Source organism: Sorex araneus, chromosome 1 (genome assembly GCF_027595985.1).
Source record: "Sorex araneus isolate mSorAra2 chromosome 1, mSorAra2.pri, whole genome shotgun sequence".
Lineage (NCBI taxonomy): Eukaryota > Metazoa > Chordata > Mammalia > Eulipotyphla > Soricidae > Sorex > Sorex araneus.
The window spans coordinates 230,170,518-230,191,242 of NC_073302.1; the positions used below are offsets into that span (position 1 = coordinate 230,170,518).

At 37.2% G+C, this 20,725-nt stretch overlaps 1 protein-coding gene across 3 annotated transcripts in view; it reads left to right on the top strand.

The window, feature by feature from the left end:
- Nucleotides 1-20,725, top strand: part of PSPC1 (paraspeckle component 1) — an 84,372-nt gene that overhangs the window by 24,444 nt on the left and 39,203 nt on the right. For all 3 annotated transcript variants that reach the window (XR_008628421.1, XR_008628422.1, XM_004604510.2), the window contains exons 5-6: nt 4,112-4,196; nt 6,616-6,721. Coding sequence is in view for 1 of the 3 variants with exons in the window: in XM_004604510.2 (XP_004604567.1) it covers nt 4,112-4,196; nt 6,616-6,721 (191 nt within the window). In the remaining 2 variants the exon portion in view is untranslated. The remainder of the gene's footprint in view (nt 1-4,111; nt 4,197-6,615; nt 6,722-20,725) is intronic.

Here is a 20,725-nt window from a genome sequence, read left to right on the forward strand (position 1 = left end):
TAAGCTAAACATTCCTTGATGATAAATCATTAGGACATTTATTTTAAAACACCACCCACATTGAGTTATGATTACATATTTAGTTTCTGGAGCTAGGTGCTACACCATTTTAGCTGTCTTTAATTCAGCCATCTTCTTGGATGAATTACTTTTTATTATATCCTTTAATGGAGAAACTATGTCAGTAGATATTTTTGTCAGAGGGTCACCCTAGACTGCTCCCGGTTTACTCCTGGCTCTGTGCTCGGGGTCATTCTGGCAGTGTATATTATATTGTGATTGAGTCCAGTTGGATGTATGCAGGACACCCTACCCACTATACTCTCTCTCCAGATCAACTGTGTCAGTAGATGTGTGTATACTTTTAAAATCTAATCCTGAAAACCCTATTTATCCTTTTCTTTCTGTTTATTTTAATGTAAACATATGTATATTTATATTTATTTTTATTTATTTATTTATTTTTTGCTTTTTGGGTCACACCCAGCAATGCTCAGGGGTTATTCCTGGCTTTGCACTCAGGAAATACTCCTGGCGCTGCTTGGGGGACCATATGGGATGCCGGGGATCGAACCCGGGTCTGCCGCGTGCAAGGCAAATGCCCTACCCGCTGTGCTATCGCTCCGGCCCCTGTATATTTATTTTTAAATGGTTGTGAGACACTGTTGAATGTTTATAATCTGTTAAATAGTTTAGCTCATCTTGTGTTCATTAACATAGTTTCCTTTTTGTTAGTTAAAACTTGGCTATAAGTTTTCATATATTTTAGCAGATTTTGGTGTTGATTTTTATTGGATGTACCACAACCTTTTAATAATTGCTTTATGTATATTTTAATTTAGTTATTTAGGGAAGGGCCCATACTCTTCTGTGCTTAGGGACTACTCTTGAATGTGCTGAGGGGGTCACATTCGGTGTTGGATTGTACCAGGGTTGGCTGTGTGTTGAGACAAACATCTTAACCTTGTATTGTCTTTTCAGCTCCCTGTCATAATTCCTTTTAAAAAGGGCTGTTTGGGGCCAGAGAAATAGTACAGCAGGCAACACCTTAGCCTGACTACTGCCAGGTGTGCTACCTCCAAAAAAATCCATGGAAAAGCATTGGTTGAGTACTTGTATATTCTGGAATATTAGATGGTCTTTTTATTTTAAACTATTGCTTGAATGATAAGAGATTCATCAATTACCTCTCCTTTTTTTTCAGGACCTCCTAGAAAAGAGGGGATCATACCATGTCCTCTTGAATTGAAAGTATGAGCTCAGCTTTCTGAGCTAGTCTTCTTTAATATATAGCTTTATGTGTTTTTTTAAATCATTTTTTGTTGTGTAAACCTTTTAAAAATGTTGTTTGGTCAAGTAACATGTAGAGCTTGGACTTCATGTCTTTGTATGCCTTTAGAGTATTATTGTTACTTTGTGTAGTGCAAGGGATCAAGCCCATATGCAAAGTATGCAGAAGTCTGCTACTTGGTCATAGTCCTCATATTTATAGGTAACTTCTGAATTGACATGTCAGATTCACTTGGTCTATCCCTCATATGCCAAAAGATATTTTTTAACAAGATGTTTTTAATGTATTATTTTGTTTTTGAGCCATACCCTGTGGTGCTAAAGGCTTGCTCGTGGTTCTTTGCTCAGGAATCATTTCTGTTGGAGACTGGGGAACTGGGGTGCTGGGAATCAAACCCTGGTCACCGTCATTCAAGACAACCCTCTGTACTCTCTGGTCCTTGCTTTATATTTTTTAATGTTTGACACTTTATTTTAATCTCGGCACTTACGAAGTGTTCGTAATACCATTGTTCCAGCATTAGTCCCAACACAAGTGTTACTTCCTCCACCAATATCCCCATCCTACCCACCCTGCAAGCCTGCCCTGTTTGCAGGTACAAAAGAATTTATTTTGTATTGTTTATTACAATATATATCACAATAATGTGATAAAAGTGTTTGCAGATTTACTGAGCTGTTTGGCACTACGTGAGCCTTCTTGTATTTTCTCTAATTCAGCTTAGTGTTAGTAGGCTTCTCTGCAGCTTTTCCATCACATTTGTGGTGCTCCTTCACGGCTGTAAGGACTCTGAAATTAGTGTGGCTATGTGCTAGTGGCTTGATGTCTCATCGAGATTAATTATGGAGCTGGGATGTTGGGCCATTATATGCTTGAGGATGTTGGTGTTGGGTATGGGTAGGGCGCTGGGCCTCTTAGCAGTATGGGGACTTGGCCCGCCCTCATCCTGAGATGAGAAAGTTCCAGTGCCTGGAGACTATGCCACCTGGCACAACTCAGCGCACTCTATCGACAGTTCTGAGGATACTATTTTTTTTTTGCTTTGGGTCATACCTGGTCATGCACAGGGGTTACTCCTGGCTCTGCACTCAGAAATTACCCCTGGTGGTGCTCAGGGGACCATATGGCATGCTAAGAATCCAACCCGGGTTGGCCGATTGCAAGGCAAACGCCCTACCCATTGTGCTATTGCTCCAGCCCCAGGATATTATTTTTAATTAGGTAAATCATTTCCCCTTTGGATTGAACACTAGCATTCTATCATTCTGTATGTACTGTGGTGCTGGTATAGCATCCATCTTAATTAGGATTATTACTGCTCATTTGCCACCTCAGCTGAGATGGGGTACCAAAGCTCAAACCTGGAGTGGGCAGAGAAGTGTGATGCTTAAGGTGAGGGCTTCTGGGAACCTAGGTGGGGTGGAGAGTTAGTGAGCCACGGTGCCTGCTCAGGCTGACTTCGATAGTGAGGGCTGTGCAGGCTCTCGGCCTGAACTTAACTCGAGTTGGGAGCTGGAAATGTCCTGACCCAGGAGGGTCTTTAATTTTTTTTTTAAGTTCTCAGGTGGCTTTGAACATTAGGTAAAGTGCTTTGGAATTAGGATTAATTTGAATGACCATAGAAAAGCTTAATGGCCATTTTTTATGTATCTTTTTTCTTTGATCATTAAACATGATTAAATTTCTAGTGTGTAAATGGTGGCGGAGGATTATTATTCCATATTAAGACATTGATGCTTGCCTTACTAGAGTTACTAGTGTTTTACACAGATTGTAACTAGAGTAGGTTACTTTGTATATTGTTAAGTAAACTCTGAAGATTGCAATTTATTAAGAACATTTAGTTGATAAATTACATTCATTTCAGAAAATTTAGATAACGTGTTAAAGAGGAAGAAAAGGGGAACCAGTAATTGTACCACCCATATATATATATTTTTTTGCTTTTGCTTTTTGGGTCACACCTGGCAATGCACAGGGGTCATTCCTGGCTCATGCACTCAGGAATTACCCCTGGCGGTGCTCAGGGGACCCTATGGGATGCTGGGATTTGAACCTGGGTCAGCCGCGTGCAAGGCAAACGCCCTACCCGCTGTGCTATCACTCCAGCTCCCCACCCAGATTTTTATGTTTGTTTGGGTTTTGGGCCACACGCATTGGTGCTCAGTGCTGTTCCCCTTTAACTCTGTATGAAGGCATCACTCCTGGGGGTGCTCCAAGACTGAATGGGGTGCCAGGGATGGAACTCTGGCTGGCTGTGTGCAGGGCAAGCTCTCTACCTGCCATGTGTTGCTCTGACCCTTGATTTAGTATTTTAAACTAATTTATGAGGCACACACATGAAAGATACTACAAAGTGTTTGAGCATTTGGGAAGTTTTAGTTCTCAGATGTGTAAGATAAACCCTTATGTCTTACCCTATTCTGGAACCCCTATTCTTTATGATACATCCAAGATTGGTCAATGCAGGAATACTCTTTTTGTTTAAATGATCTTGTTATCTTTTAGTTTAGTTTTCTTTTGGCCATACCCAGTGGTGTTCAGGACTTATTCCTGGCTCTGCACTCAGGGATTGCTCTTTGTGGGACAGATTTTCATTTTTTTAACCTAAGGATAAATTTTATTCTTCCAGGCCCAAGAATCAGTTCATAAATGATACTGATTGGTATAATTTATCAAATTATATCACAGTTTACAGTCTTTGACTAGAAAAAATAATAGGTGAAAAGAGAATTTATGAACATCTCATAGGAGATCTGTTTTGATCTGTAAAAATCAGAAATGCGAACAAAAATATTAATGTGTGATCAATATTTTTAGATCTAATGAGGCGTCAGGAAGAACTCAGACGCTTGGAAGAACTCAGGAACCAAGAGCTGCAAAAAAGGAAACAAATACAAATGAGGTAAAAACATCAAGGTGCTGGGGTGATATTAAAAGGACTGGAGCACGTGGTTTTTTTTTTTTTGCTTTTTGGGTCTCACCCGGCGATGCACAGGGGTTACTCCTGGGTGCTCAGGGGACCATATGGGATGCTGGGGATCGAACCCGGGTCGGCCGTGTGCAAGGCAAATGCCCTACTCGCTGTGCTATCGCTCCAGCCCCTGGAGCATGTGTTTTGCAAGTGGGTACTCCAGGTTGGATTCCCTGGCTTCCCAAGGTCCCTGGGACTATAGGGTACTTATGAATATCACTGACTGGTTTTCCGCATCCCACAAAAGACCAAAATCATGCTAATGTGAAATTGTGTAGATTTCATTTACTACTATTGCTACTCATTATAAACATTGTACAATTTGGAAAATACATGGAAAAATAATTTTTAAAAATTGTCTTTTGCATCCATTAGACTGTATTATTTTTTCAGTTGGTATTTACAATTTGGTTATACTGTAAATTTACATAAGAAGTTTGGGCATTATTGTGCATAATTTTAGAAAGGATCATGATGACCAGAGCAGCCTCCTTCTCCCCTTTGTGATTCTCCTCACTCTTATCCAAGGGTATATTGAAATTGTTTTAATTTTCCCAAGTGCTTAAAACAATTAACAATGTTATATGTCTTGAGTTTATGCAGATTTTTAAATTACATTTCAAATTGAAAATTGGACACCCCAAGTGGTGCTCAAGGGACTCAGGGTCCATTCGTGATTCTTGGTCAGACAGCCCGAACTGTTGAATGGTAGGGCTTGAAGATGCAGATTTCTAATTAGGCACCACTGTGCCCGGAACAATCAGGTAGGATCGCTCAGGGATGCTTAGGGGCCTTCAAGGGCTGTGTTGCTCTGACCCTTAATTTATTAACACGTGATCTAACACTTGGGATTGAAAGGAGCCATATAGAACTGGCAGGTGCCAGTTTTTGTTTTTTTTTTCTTTATGGATCACACCTAGCGACGCTCACGATTTGTTCCTGGCTCTTACACTCAGGACTTATTCCTGGGAGTGCTTGGGGAACATATAGGATGCCGAGGATTGAACCCGGGTTGGCTGTGTGCAAGGCAAACACCCTACCCGCTGTACTATCGCTTCAGCCCACCCACCCTCCGAAAATTTTTTGGCTACAGTTTTTGACTAAAGAAATTTGAAACTATCATTAAAAGGCAGGCTGGTGAAGAGATAGTACAGTGGATGGTACTAGGGTGCTTGCCTTGCACACAGCCAACCCAGATTCTATCTCTGGCACCCCATATGGTCCCCGAGTCCTCTAGGAGTGAGTGACCCCTACGAGCAGATCCAGGAGTAATCCCTGAGCACCAGTGGGTGTGGGCTCCCCTATAAAAGGGAGGGTGTAGGTGGTGTAGGGTGTGGGCATTGAAAATCTATCTCAGAACCAGCCTGGAGGTAAGGTCCATGCATTATATATGTTTGAGACCCTGGGTTTGTCTTCCCCCTTTTCCGCCCTGCAAAAACTCAAATGGGGCTGGATATTACAGTGGGTAAGCCTTTCATGCGGCTGACCCAGATTAGAACCTTGGCATTGCATATGGTCTATGAGGAGTTGTCCCAAGAGTGGTTTCTGAATACAAAGCCAGGGCTAATCCTTGAGCATTGCTGTGTCTGGCCCATAAAGAAAACAAACCAAACAAAACAACCGTATGCTCAACTTAAAATGTTTCAGTAAGGAAGGTTGGGTGAGTGTATGTATAGGTTTTTTGTTTCTTTTTTTATTTTTGGGTCACATCCTGCAATGCTCAGGGGTTGCTCCTGGCTCTGCATTTAGGAATTACTTCTGGAAGTGCTTGGGGATACCATCTGGGATGCTCTGTAACCAAGCTGGGTGAGCTGTGTATAAGGCAAATGTTCCCTATCCACTGTACTGTCAATCTGGGCTCTGTTTGAACATTCAAAACTTCCCCTAGAACTACCAAATCAAGAACTGTACTGAGATGTAGTATTCTCTGAATCTTCTCAGTGGTTCTAATGTATCCTATATGTTGAGAATCACTATTTTACACTTTTATTTTTTTTTTTCCTTTTTTTGGTCACACAGTGGTGCTGAGGGTTATTCCTGGCTCTGCATTCAGGAATTTCTCCTGGCGGTGTTGGGAGTACCATATGGGATGCTGGGGTTTGAGCCTGGCTTGGCCTTGTTCAAGGCAAACGCCCTACCTGCTGTGCTATATCTCTATTCTCAGATACGGTTTAAGTTCTGTTGATTTCTTTACGAAGATTGGAGCAAAAAGAAGGAAGATAAGATTAGTAAGACAATCATTAGCCATGTTTTGGCATAGTGTAACATGTGTGAATGTTTTTTTTTTTAAACCTGCAATAAGTGGTTTAGACTTCAAGTATGTTAAAATTTCTATTTCAAAATATTTCAGACATGAAGAAGAACATCGTCGTCGAGAGGAAGAAATGATCCGGCACAGAGAACAGGAAGAACTCAGGCGACAGCAAGAGGGCTTTAAGCCAAACTATATGGAAAATGTAAGTAAAGGGTTAGTGAACTAAAATGATTTCATTTTGTCAGGGGTAATGGTATATACTTGGAATGTCTAAGATTTATGTAGTTAAATTAACTACGTAACTACATTAACTACATAAATTATTTTATAAACTCCATAATCCATAGTGTAATCAACATGTGTTAGATTATGTTTTATTTTGCAGTCGTTCTACATTTTTCATGTATAAGTTAGACTAATGCTTTTCACATTGTTTAGGTAGTGAGGAATTTTCTTGAGGAAAGTAATTATTTTTTCATAATTTTCTCCCATTAATCTTAATATATCAGTTAAATACTTTGAACAGTTCATATTTTCATCTGATTTTTCACTATTTGTTGATAGTATAGTGTCTGTATTGGAAGAATGTCAGTTATAGAAGTAGACAACTAATTTGCTTATTTTCTGATATCAATTATTAATAACCTGCTGATCCTCTTCATCTTCAAGTATACCTACTTTTAAAATTTTTGTATAAAACCTTAACTTTACTTTGTATGATTTCAAAGTATTTTAATACATATATCCAAAGATGATGTCATTATATCTTTAACTAAAGCCCCAAATTTGTTCAGATACAGTGTATCCTGATTGTTGGGTTTGTAATTTTAACGTTTTTCCTTTGTTTTTTGGACCATACCCATAGGCGCTTATTAGGTATTCCTTTTGTTTTGTTTTGTTTTGTTTTGTTTTGGAGCCACATCTGGCAATGCTCAGGGGTTACTTCTGTCTGTACAGTTAGTAATTACTCCTGTCAGTACTCAGGGACCAAATGGATGCTGGGGATTGAACCCTTGTCGACAAAACCAGGCCCTACCTGCTGTACTGTTGCTCTAACCCCTCACTGGGTATTGTTGATCTGTGCTTAGGAGTGGTCTCTGGGAACTTTAGGGGACCAGGTGTGCTGTCAGGGATTGAATTGGGGTGGGCTGTGCATCAGGCAAGCACCTTAACCACTATATATTTCCTGCTCCCAAACTACGGGTTTTTTTTTTTTGTTCGTTTGTTTTAATTAAAAGTTTTCAAGGAAACATCTTGTGCCAGAGAGATAATATAGGGGTGCACTTGCGTTGCACCCTGCCAACCGTGGTTTAGTCCCCAACACTGCTTAGAGTTGATTCCCTTGAGCTTTAGAGCCAGGAATAAACTCTTGAGTACTGCCGTTGTGTCCCAAAAACAGAAAAAAAGAAACGTTATCTTATAGGATATCTCAACATCCTGAAGTTTGCTGATTTTTATTTTTCAGCTTGTTTCTTCCATCCTAAATATTTTGTAATCTGTATTTGTTGTAATATGTAAACAGGAAACTCCAACTTAAGTTTTGTTTAGGGGAAGCAAAATTAGAACTAAACAAGAATGCTTCAACTGTTTTAAAAATTTACAGGTTCTGAATCATAATTGCCAATTTTATGTTTCATGTTGGATACAGTATCGTTTTTCAGATTATTATATTGGAGGTAGGGGAGAGGTTTTTGATTTGTGGGTTATACCTAGTATACCTAGTGGTACTCGGGGCTCACTCTTGGCTTTGTGCTCAAGGATCACTCCTGGTGAAACTGGAGGACAAGCAGTATTCAGTTTGGCTGTGTGAAAGGAAATCTCTATACTGTCTCTCTGGAAAATATATTAGTAATACTTTTTCCGGTAGCTGTTAAAGGTTTTTAGACTAAATGTGTTATGGAGCAAATCATTGTTGCCTTTTTTTTTTCTGACTTCCTTTCTCTTTGTTCTCCTGTCTCCAGAAAACATTTTTAATCATTTTTATTAGGGCCTGGAGAGACAGTACAGTGGAGTTGCCTTGTATACAACCAACCTGGGTTTTCAATCCATGTCACCTCATGGTCCCCTGAGTGTAAAGCCAGGAGTAAACTCTTGAGTACAGATGGGTGTGGGTACCTCGTACCCCGTTTTTTTTTTTAATTGTGAAGATGTAGGAGTGACTCTAAAGAGCTGAGCCACATGTTCTTTTTTTTTTTTTTGTCCTTTTTTTTTTTTTTTTTTTTTTTTTGGTTTTTGGGTCACACCTGGCGATGCACAGGGGTTACTCCTGGTTCTGCACTCAGGAATTACTCCTGGCGGTGCTCAGGGGACCATATGGGATGCTGGGATTTGAACCCGGGTCGGCCGCGTGCAAGGCAAACGCCCTACCCGCTGTGCTATCACTCCAGCCCCTGAGCCACATGTTCTACAGGTTATGGACCTTAAGTTCAATTCTTGGGTTCCCTTGGTAACTTCTAAGTAGCTGTACTCATTGCTGGACTGTGACAGTGCTCAAGCCTGCAGAGTCTGGTGGAGTAAGATTCTGTAGTGGCCCAGGCCACCTGACTCTTATGTTGGGGGACCCATCCCTTGCACCAAAATGTCTGAAAGTTGTTAACAAAACACAGAAATTTTTATTCCTAATTAGCATAAAATTGTTTTTTTGCCCTCCATTAATCTCATTGAATACAAAAATAAGTGGCATTTGAATTCATTTTTAATTTGTTACATCGTTAATATTTAACTGATTTTGAAATTTTAATGTTTTTAAGTTATTTTACTTAAAAAGTATTTATCTTGGTTTTGGGGTGACACCCAATTGATGTTCAGGATTTACCTGGCTTTGAGCTCAGGGATCACTCCTGGCGGTCACTCAGGACACCGTATGGAGATGCATGTTGACCTCATGAAAGGCAAGGGTCCTACCCAACATACTATCTCTTCAACCCCAACTTTCAGATTTTATTACAAAATTTTTTGAGTTGAATTTTAACATATTAACATTAATTTTTTAAACTATTTTTATGCATTTTTTTCTTTCTTGGATATAGAATATTGACTTACAAACTGGTGTTAATAACATTATTTGGTTGTTATATTTGTAAGTCATTTGGGTTTATTATTATTGTGAGGCTATAAACTAATGTGGAATTGAGCAATATATATAAGCACATGTTTGAAAGTTGCTAACTAGTGCTTTTGTCATCAAATAGAACTGTAACACTGTCATCCCATTGCTCATCGATTTGCTCGAGCGGGCACCAGGAACATCTCCATTGTGAGACTTGTTACTGTTTTGGGCATATCGGATACACCATGGGTAGCTTGCCAGGCTCTGCCGTGTGGGCGGAATACTCAGTAGCTTGCCGGGTTCTCTGAGAGGGATGGAGGAATCAAACCCGGGTCAGCTGTGTTCAAGGCAAATGCCCTAACCGCTGTGCTATAGCTCCATCAAATAGAAACAAGATAAAATTTCACTCTGATAAATTTTAACGATGCTTTACCGTCAAGAATTATGAAGTTGTGCCTTATTCTCCTAGTTACTTGAATAATTTATTTAGATTTGATGGAGTTCAGCCTTCATGATATGTTTTGGCATAAGTTTTACATTGTCTGTGATGTATAGATACATGTTAGGGAAGTTGATGGAAATATGTTCCATTGTGTTCAATATGATTAATTGACTATCTTACACTTTATTGCAGGCACTATACTTTAAAATTCTCTAGTTATTAAACGATACATCTGATGTTTTCTATATATTTAGTTATCATTGTATCATTGATATCATTGAAGATCAGATAGTTTTTTAATGACTATTTTATTCAGAGACTATTTGAAAATGTAACTCTAATTTAAAGCAAATTGGATGCTTAAAACTAATTTTTGTGGATAATGTTGAATGTATGATACACTTACAGAATAAATAGATATATAAATACTTAATTTAGTAGCATTTCAAAATTCCATCAAGGTTGTGCTTAGAAAATTAGATTAGGTAACAGGTACATAGTTTGTGTTTTAAAAACGTTTTGAAGTATCTATTAAGTATGTTTTAAGCTTCACATTAATTTGAGTAGTTTGACTAGAGCAGAGGTTTGCAGATTAGAATCCAAGGTACATGCCATTTTAAGCTCCCATACCAAATCACTGAGAAATGTTGTTTATAGTTTTAAAGGTTTTGATGAATAAGAGTTTCAAAAAAAGATACAGAAGTGTTTGTGATCAACAAAACCTAAAATATTTATTTATTTATTTATTTTAAATTTATTTATTTTTAATTAGAGAATCACCGTGAGGGTACAGTTACAGATTTATACACTTTTGTGCTTATACTTCTCTCATACAAAGTTTGGGAACCCATCCCTTCACCAGTGCCCATTCTCCACCACCCGTAAACCCAGTGTCCCTCCCACCCTCCCCAATCCCATCTCCCCCCCACCCCACCCTGCCACTGTGGCAAGGCATTCCCTTCTGTTTTCTCTCTCTAATTAGCTGTTGTGAAAACCTAAAATATTTAACTCTGATTTTTTTATAGAAAATGTTGGCTGTATTCTGTGTTGGAATGATTGCTTTTGATTTTTTTTAGACTGAAAAGTTACCTTTGTGTTCTTAGTTTCTGGAGTTACTGTATTTAAGGTGTTAGACTTAAATATTCCTGGGAAATTTATATTTGTCATTAGAAGTTTTGAGGTGACACAGTATATTATATTATCATTTGGTTTCTAGTCTTAGAATAAGACTACATATAAATTCACAAAGTAGTAAAATATGAACACAAGATCTTTACTGGTCTTAATTCTCCTGTGTTACTGAATAAAATCATCGAGGTAATTGCTTATCAATTCTTCAGTTACTTTGTAAACTGAAAAGTGTGAAGCAATTTGTAATGTTTGTTTTTGTTTTTGAAATCCTTGCAATTAGGCCCTTTTATGTGCATTCTCTTTTCCATTGTTCAATTTAAAGGGAGGAATCAGAATGGTAAGTGTTCAGCTTGCCCAAGTAGTAAGAGTCTATTTTTTCACCTCTCCTTTCCTTCTAATAATTCCCTTAAAACTATCCCAGTGTGGTTAACAGTCGCCAAAGTAGAATGTGAAGAACTGAGACCCTATTTTAATTCTTAAATAGTACTTTTTTTTTAGTGTAACATGATGAAAAAAGTGTCTAGAATGCATTAGCTCGCACCGATTGAAAGTTTAATTTATATTTTATACTTTATTATCTAAAATTTAAACTAATATTTTAAAGTAATTGTAAATTACAGATGTTGTCTTTCACCTCTGCCGCTTTACATTTTTTTGACTACCTTAACAAATCATTCACTTTTTACATGGAGACTTAACCGAACTTAATTTTTTTTTTTGTTTTGTTTTTGGTTTGGGGCCACACTTGGTGGTTATTCTTAGCTCTGTGCTGAGGGGACTGTGTGCATTGCTTGGGTTTAAAAGTGTGCTTCCTAGAAATGCACTTTCTATCTCCCTGATCTTTAGAAATCAGTTTTTACCAGAGTCTATTTTAACCATGTTTTAGATGATATTTTCTGGTTGAAATTTTTCATCTCAGAGGTAAATCTGAAAACAGAATTATAGGATTCCCTTGTGATTGTTTTCAAAATAAGGTGGTCCTATATTGTAGATAACTAATTTACTTATGTATTGAGTCTACCACTCAGTGGATACCGTCTTGTGTGGAATAAAAGGCAGATTTTAATGACACTATTTTGTAGTGCAATTTTGCTTTTTAAGTAAAAAAATAGTAATTCTGATCTGTTTTCAGAATATATACGTGACTTGATACTAAAAAAAATTTTATTAGCATCAGTATAAGAATTAACTGTATACTTGTGCATATGCATAATAAGCTTGAAAATAAAGGTGTTACTGTATAATAATATATTAACTTATTATCTTTTTTTGTTGAAGCTATTGCATCTAGCTTCCTGGGATGGTTAAATAACAATGCTTCCAAAAAAGTTAATAGAGTGTAACTAGATTTTAAGGATATAATGCCTTTCTTGCCTCGAACATTTTTTTGATGGTTTGTTAAAAATGGGTACTTTAGTCTTTAACCTAAGAATTTATTCATTTGTTTGTAATTCCAGTATATTCTGATGTATTGTTCTTTAATTTCTTCCCCCCTCCCACCCTCCCAAGTTCATTCTGAACAGTCTCAACCTTTCCAGCATATGTATGGAATTTAGATGTGCTGATAACCTTGTTCACCAAATATGGTGATACTGTAGTTTGATTGGATTGTTTCATTTTGTTTGCTTTTGAACCACACCTCATGATTCTCAGGGGCTACGTACGGCTCTGCGCCAAGGAATTGCTCCTGTTGGTGCCCTAAGGACCTTATATGGTATGCTGTGGATCGAATCCAGGTTGGCTGCATAAAAAACATATTTTGATATTGATCACACCTGGTGATCACTCCTGGGGGCCATATGAGTTGCTGGTAATTGAACTCAGGTTGGCTACATGCAAAGCATGTGCTCTATGTGCTGTAATAATCTGTTCAGTGGATTGGAGCTTTGAAAGAAATGTCAGTTTGCTGAGATTAAAAAAACTGCTGTATATTAAAGTGAAATTAAAATAATTGAATTTTAAAATGGGAATTAGGGGATTTAAAGGAAGGAAGAATAGACTCAGGGTCAGGGTATATTTAGCATTATTAATAACATGTTAATAGCCTGTGTGGAATTTTGCTGTGATATTTGGACTTCAGTCTATCTGTGGAAGGTGTATTATCTCAAGTGATACAGTGACCTTTTAGGTTTTTTAAGTATTTTTTTCTAGACCAAGGACCAACAGACTAGAGTAGGCCTGGCCTATGCCATATCTGAACACCAGGTATTTTCAGATCGTTTATTGGGCAGAACCTTGTATGTATATGATAATTGGACTTTCATTCATCTATGAGACTGTATTCATATGAGACTATTCTAGTATGTAATACCCTCCACAGACTGAAGACTTATTCCCTTTTTTTTGGGTGGGGGTGAGGGGGGCGGTGCACATTTGTCTATGCTCAGGTGTTACTTTTGGCTCTGCACTTGGGAATTGCTCTTGGTAGTCCTGGGGAACTATATCTCATGTTGGGGGTTGAACCCAGGTTTGCTGCATGTAAGCAACTCCCTATTAAACAAATGACAGATTAGGGGATTTTTATGGCCTCTTTATCCTGCAGGATTAATTGGAGAATTTTTTGCCTTCAGAGAATTTGATAACAGGTTTTGGCTTAGACTTGCATAGAAGGTTATATTTTTTTGAACTGGTCAGTTCCAGTGTTTGGACATGATGGTGAAAACCAAAAGAGAAAAATCAGTTACATGTTATTGGTGAAGTTTTTGTTAATATATTTTTATTCATTAAAATAATTGTTTCTACAGTGAACAAAAAAATTTTTGAAGTTATGTGGTACACAATTGAAATTTTGAGTAATTAAAGGAATATAAAGGCAAATGTTTATAATTATATAGACTCTTTAAAGTCTTTGATATTGTTAAAATTTGGGGTACTTAGATTGGTAATTATACCAACTATGGACTTTTTAAAATCATAAATAGGTAATTTAATAACTCAGTTATATAAAGGTAAAAACTTAAATTTTTTTCAATCTGGGAAAAGTAAAATTAAGAGTGCTAAAGATGTGCTATAATAGATTTGAAGTGGGTTTTCTCAAGGAAACTTGAATATATGCCCACGCATATATACGTGTCTCATAAGATTATACATAGCATTTCTTGCTTTCAACACATCTGTATTTAACAGGACCCTTAGATGTTGCTCAGGTCCTGTGGTGCCAGTGCTTACTTGAACCAAGTGGTGCTTGGGGCATCAAGGCTGCACCCAGTAATGAGTGGGGTGGGGAGAATGCTTGGTATTTGGTTAGGGTGTATGCTCAGCTTGTGACTCTATGTCCTGTTATTCATATTTAAAAATCCTCTGTTTTATTACTGATTTCTTTACACTCTACATGTTATATCAGAGCATACTATGTTCTTTCAGGTTAATATTTATATGTAATCAGTATTTATATGTAATCAGTTCTCTTCTGTTTTCTTTTGTTATTGTTTCTTGATTTTAGCTACTTATTTAAAAAACTATTTCCACTAATTGTGTTTTCTTGAGTTTTTTTTTTTCCCTTTAAAATTTATTATATTTTGGCCACACTGACAGTGCTCAGGAATCACTCCTAGCAGTAGTCCGCGGGGACCATGGGATACTGGGGGTCGAATTTGACTTGGCTGCGTGCAAGACAAGCACCCTACCCACTGTACTATCTTTACAGGTCTCATCTTGAGTTTTTGATGTCAGAAATAAAAAACTTATATTTTCTAAGCAGAGAGAATTAAATAATTGTTTGATCTGTTTGTGTTTTCCCAAAACACTAGTACAGGTAAGTCATTAAGATTATCAGTGGTATTTTGGGGGGCTGGAGTGATAATATAGTGGGTCGGACGTTTGCCGACCGAGGTTCGATTCTCAGCATCCCATTCAGTCCCTTGAGCACCACCAGGAGTAATTCTTGAGCCATGAGCAATCCCTGCGCATTGCTGGTCGTGACCCAAAGTGGAAAAAAAAAATCTGTCTTTTTAAATTTTTATTTTTATTTTTATTTATTTTTGGTTTTGGGTCATATCCAATACTGCTCAAGGCTTACCCTAGATAGCTCTACACTCAGGAATTACTCATTGTGGTGTTCAGGAATTATGGGGTGCTGGGGCAATTCCTTACCCTCAGTACTATTACTCCAGCTCCTTTAGTGTTCTTTATGCACACTATTTCCTTTCCTTTAACAAATGTTGATGTTTCAGATCATTGGTTTTGAAAATATAGGTGCCTTGGAGAGAAAATTATTCACTATTCACGTCTACTTTTGAAGACTTGATACTGGAATTTTATAATTCTTTAAATGATAAATAACTATTTGTTTAGTTTTCAGCCAATACACTTTTGATACGCGATTGCACTTGAATAATTTTTTGAATATTAGGTCTGTTTGGAGTTTTCACTTGGAATGAAAGTAGTGCTGCGACTGGGTAGCTGGCAGGTAGCTTAAAGTGCTAGAACATGTATGCGGCCCTGTATTAGATGTCTGGCACTGCCTGGATTTCGGATACTGCTGGTTGTAGACCCTGTTGAAACAAACACACATTTCTAACATTTAGTAGTACTGAATAGAGGCATCAAGAGAAATCAAGCCCCAGAGTTCTGCTTTTAAGGACTTGGAATATTTTGAGTATAGATTATGTTGAGAGAGCTAAAGGACCTGAGAATTGAGGGAGATTTCGTACTGTATTGTCAAGGTATTACTGAATAGTCAGTCTAGTTATTTCTGAATAGTCTGCATAGTTGTGAAAATTACTTTGGCTTTTAATTGATTGGTTGGTTATTTCAGCCATGGGTATAGCTCTTATCTTCTCATTTAAAAAATGGTTCAATGGGGCCGGAGTGATAGCACAGCGGGTAGGGCGTTTGCCTTGCACGCGGCCGACCTGGGTTCGATCCCCGGCATCCCATATGGTCCCCCAAGCACTGCCAGGAGTAATTCCTGAGTGCAAAGCCACGAGTAACCCCTGAGCATTGCTGGGTGTGACCCAAAAAGCAAAAAATAAAAAAAATAAAAAAAAATAAAAAATGGTTCATTATAATCTTGTTTCAGCGTGGAAAAATCTTTTTGTTAATGTCGAGTTTTTGAGGGATTGTAATAGGTATTGTACAGTGGAATTTAATGTTAAGTACTTTCAATGAAAGATTCTAGGAATACAGCATAACTTGTTACTTATATTTTGTGACTACTTTCTTGATATTGTTACCTGGGGCCGCTTTTAGGAGATGTGTCTGACAGGGTCAAGTGATTGTGTAAAGAAAACATTTTTAGGCCAATCATCTGCATTTTTTTATATTTCATACGAAAGTTGTGAAACTTCATAGTACTACCTGAAAACTAAGAATTTTGTATACTTTATCAAAGATGTTAATAAGTTCATATAGTACCTGCACTCTGATGGCAAAGTGCATTTCTTTCAGTTTTACTAAATATAGAAATGACACATTTTCAAATTTTATAATTACTAAAAATTGAAACCTCTAGGTAAGTTTGAATTTTAGTTTTTTGACACCCTTTATAACCACTTGACATACTGGCTTTTCATGTGGTTTGTATGTTTATTTTTCTCAAGATAATCTTCATTTGGTGTTTTATTGCTTTGTCTAAATCCTGCTTTTAAGTAAGTGATGTGTTTTGTACAGCTACATTGTAGTAGTTTCTCTTAGAAGATTAACATTTTTAAATTTCTTTTAGTTGCCGCTGAAATATTTTTAACAACTGTTAGTACATGTTAAATTTTGGGTTTGAGTTTAACGACTTAGGAAAAAATATGTAACTTTTTTTAAATTTCAGAGATTTTGGTAGAGTATGTCATGATATTCTACCAAATATAAGAATATAAGAAAAAATATAAGAAATATAAGAAAAAAGATAGTGTCCCTTTACCCCCATAAATTATGTACTTAATATCTTAATATATTAGCCAGATACATTTTACTTTATTCTTTTCATGGGATCAATTTGGAATTTCTTTTTGTGCAATTTAGATACTGGGTTTTTTTTTTTTTTTTTTTGGTATATATACTTTTACTTGTCAGGTCTTTTTTTTTTTTTTTTTACTTGTCAGGTCTTGATAGTTATTTTGACTGGATATAAAGAGATTGTGTGTAAAGAAGTGCAAACAGCCCTGGGAAGAAAATAGGGGGCTGAAGCAATAGTACAGTGGGAAGGGCATTTGTCTTGCACGCAACCAACCCTGGTTTGATTTCCAGCATCTCATATGGCCCCTGAGCACCGCCAGGAGTAATTCCTTCATGCAAAACCAGGAGGTAACCCCTGTGCATTGCGGGTGTGACCCAAAATTTGCAAGAAAAAAAAAAGGAAAATAAAATATATTGAAATCCGTTTTACTATGTTGTAGCCCACGTATTTATTACTGCTGCCTTTGAGAGATTGGAGTAAAATAGCACTGTAACACTGTACTCCCGTTATTTATCGATTGGCTCGAGTGGGCATCAGTAACGTCTCCATTGTGAGACTTGTTAATGTTTTTGGCATATCGAATACGCCACAGGTAGCTTGCCAGGCTCTGCCGTGCAGGCGGGATACTCTTGGTAGCTTGCCGGGCTCTCTGTTGAGTGACTCTTTTAGTTTGAGAGGTATACACATCTTGTATTTCGTAGGGTGAGTTAAGAGTCACCTAACTAGTTATTTGTTGGTCATTATTTCTGATAAAAAATGTATCAGGTAACATACTTATTTCACAAATACAATTGGTGATATAAATTAGGATCTAATTTGTTCATAAGGATGCATTAAAGAACTTTTTAATTCACCTTATTTATTAGACTAGTTTCAGGATCTGTTTGCATGGACACAGCCAAGAATCTATAATTTACATTAAGGCTCACTGTTGGAAGTGCGCACTATACTGGGTGTTTGATAAGTGAATAATGGCATTTACCTAATAATTTGGTATCATGCCCTAGTTTGACTGCCGTAAAAATCTGCTATATTCTGCATATGCCTTCTTACATAGCAAATTCTGCTGCCTTCAACTATTCCCATTGATTTTCCTTCTTCTGAATGTCTGATTCTGAGAATTATATAGTATATAGCCCTTTTCTTTTTGTCTATGTCTCCTAGATCTTTTCATGACTTGATGGTACATTTCTTTTTAATACTGAGCACTGTTACATTGTTTTGATCTACCACAGTTTGCTACTTAAAGGACATCTTGGTTGCTTCCACGGTTCATCAATTTTGACTAAAGCTTCTGTGTAAGCATCAGTGTATAGGCTTTTGTGTGGACAGTTTTTAAATCCTTTCTGTAAATACTCAGGAGCAAGATTCTTGCTGGATCTTATGGTAAGAGTTTTTAATTTTGTGTGACTCTTAATTTGTCTTTCAAAGGACACATAAATTTTGTATTTCTGCCAGCAGTGAGTGAGAACTTCGGTTTCTCACTTGCTTCCAGTTTCAGTTGTTAGTGTTTAAGATACTGGCCTTTGTAATAGTTGTGTTATCTCAGTTTGCATTTTCCTAATGACACATGATATGTTTTACTTTTGCAGCCGTAAAACTTAAGTAGTGTTTTCCTAGTATATATGGAAACAAATTTGAAAAGTAAATTTCAAAGGGGGAAAACCCACCATCGGTCTCTGAAAACATGGAAGAACGCGTCTGAAATCACACCTTTCTTCCCAGCAGTGAGCAGGAGAATCTTTGGAAATTACTTTTTTAACTGCCTGAGTTAAGGATGTTTAAAAGGATTATTAAATCTTCCTAGTATTCTTTATTGATTATACCAGAAAATTTATGTGCTATCATTTTGCTTTTATCTATAGGGAAAATGCTTACTCTTTTTTTGTTAATTTATTGTTGCTGGTTCTTTGGGGGTTGTTTACTCTTAGTTTAAATTATTTTAGTTTTATAAGGAAAATGTATAGTTAATGTATGCCTTTTTAACTTTTAACTCAATAAAATGAAGTTTATTTAAAGGTAAATCTATTTTAAAAACTCAGGTCCATGTATTTTTCCAAATGTGCTATTTGTTACCCAGCTTTATACTGACAGTTTCATTTCTCCCATTGACATTTTTGTGGGCCACAGCCAATAAATATGGGGCCTTCACTCTTTGGGCATTGGGGACTGAGCTGTACTGGGAATCAAGTTTTGGGCTCCTTTGCAAAGCATGTATTCCAGACTTAGAAGTGTCTCTCCAGTCCCGATCTTACTACCTTATAAAATCTGGAAGAAAATTTTCAAGTGCTCAATATAATGTATTTGGGGGAAATATTTTAGTAATAGTTAAAAATAGAAAGGTCTAATCATACTGTTCGCATCTTGCTATAAATCTCTCTAGAATCATTCAGTTTAGTGGAATGTCTTATGAGGGGGTGTGTGTGTGTGTTTCGTTTTTTTAAACATCAGAAAATTAGCATTTTCTTTATTATGGTATCTGAGTTATATAGTGATCTCGATAATTCTTCGAAGTTTTTTGAGAGACTTGGGTTTCATTCCTGGTACCACATGTGGTCCATAGGTTCAGAGCCAGGAGTAAGCTCTGGGCACAACCAGGTTTGGCATTTAAAAAAGAAAAAACTAAAAATACCAATCATGAAGGCCAGACCTGGTCAGGCATTTGCCTTGCACCTGGTTCGCCCTGTTTTGATCCCCAGTGTCCTATATGGTCCCTGGAGCAGGTTCAGGAATAACTTTTGAACACGCTGGGTGTGTCCCAAAAGAATTTTAAAAAAAGCAAAAAAGTATTGATCAGCACTTAGGAACAGTGATTCTCAGACTTTTGGTTTCAAAACCCCTTATGGGATTTTAAATTATTTTCAATAAAATAATTCTTTAAATTAATTTTATTTAATTAATGTTGGACCCCTTCCCCATACAGTGCGTTTGCTTAGGTTATTTTGGTGTTTATCATATTACAAATTAAAAATTTCTAAGAAACTTATAATGGATAAAATATTAACCTTTTGTGCTTTTTTTTTTTTTTTTTTGCTTTTTGGGTCACACCCTGCGATGCACAGGGGTTACTACTGGTTCTACACTCAGGAATTACTCCTGGCGGTGCTCAGGGGACCATATGGGATGCTGGGATTTGAACCCGAGTTGGCCGCATGCAAGGCAAACGCCCTACCCGCTGTGCTATCGCTCCAGCCCCAAAATAATAAACTTTTGAGGTGGGGCGAAATCTCTTCATTGTTCAACTTTACTGATGGGAAGAAGGGAATTGTGTTACTGTTCTTTAAGTGTTTTACTGCATTTGACCTATTTGCCTCAGCATTCCATCTATATCAAAATGTTCTGTTGGTTATAGTAACATGACTTAGTCATGTATACATAATTAGTACATTGAAACATAACTTTTACCCTTTTCAGAACACTTAATGGATGTTCTTTGATACAAAAATAAAATAAGCTGTTTTCTTAAAAACATAAACTGTTTTCTTAAAAACATTCTTTTCTGTTTATGATTTCTTGGTTTATATTCAACTTTAAATTCTGAAATACTGGGGCCGGAGTGATAGTACAACCTGTAGGGTGTTTACCTTGCACTCGACCGACCTAGGTTCAATCCCCGGCATCCCATATGGTCTCCCAAGCATTGCCAGGGGTAATTCCTGATTGCAGAGCCAGGAGTAACCCCTGAGCATTGCTG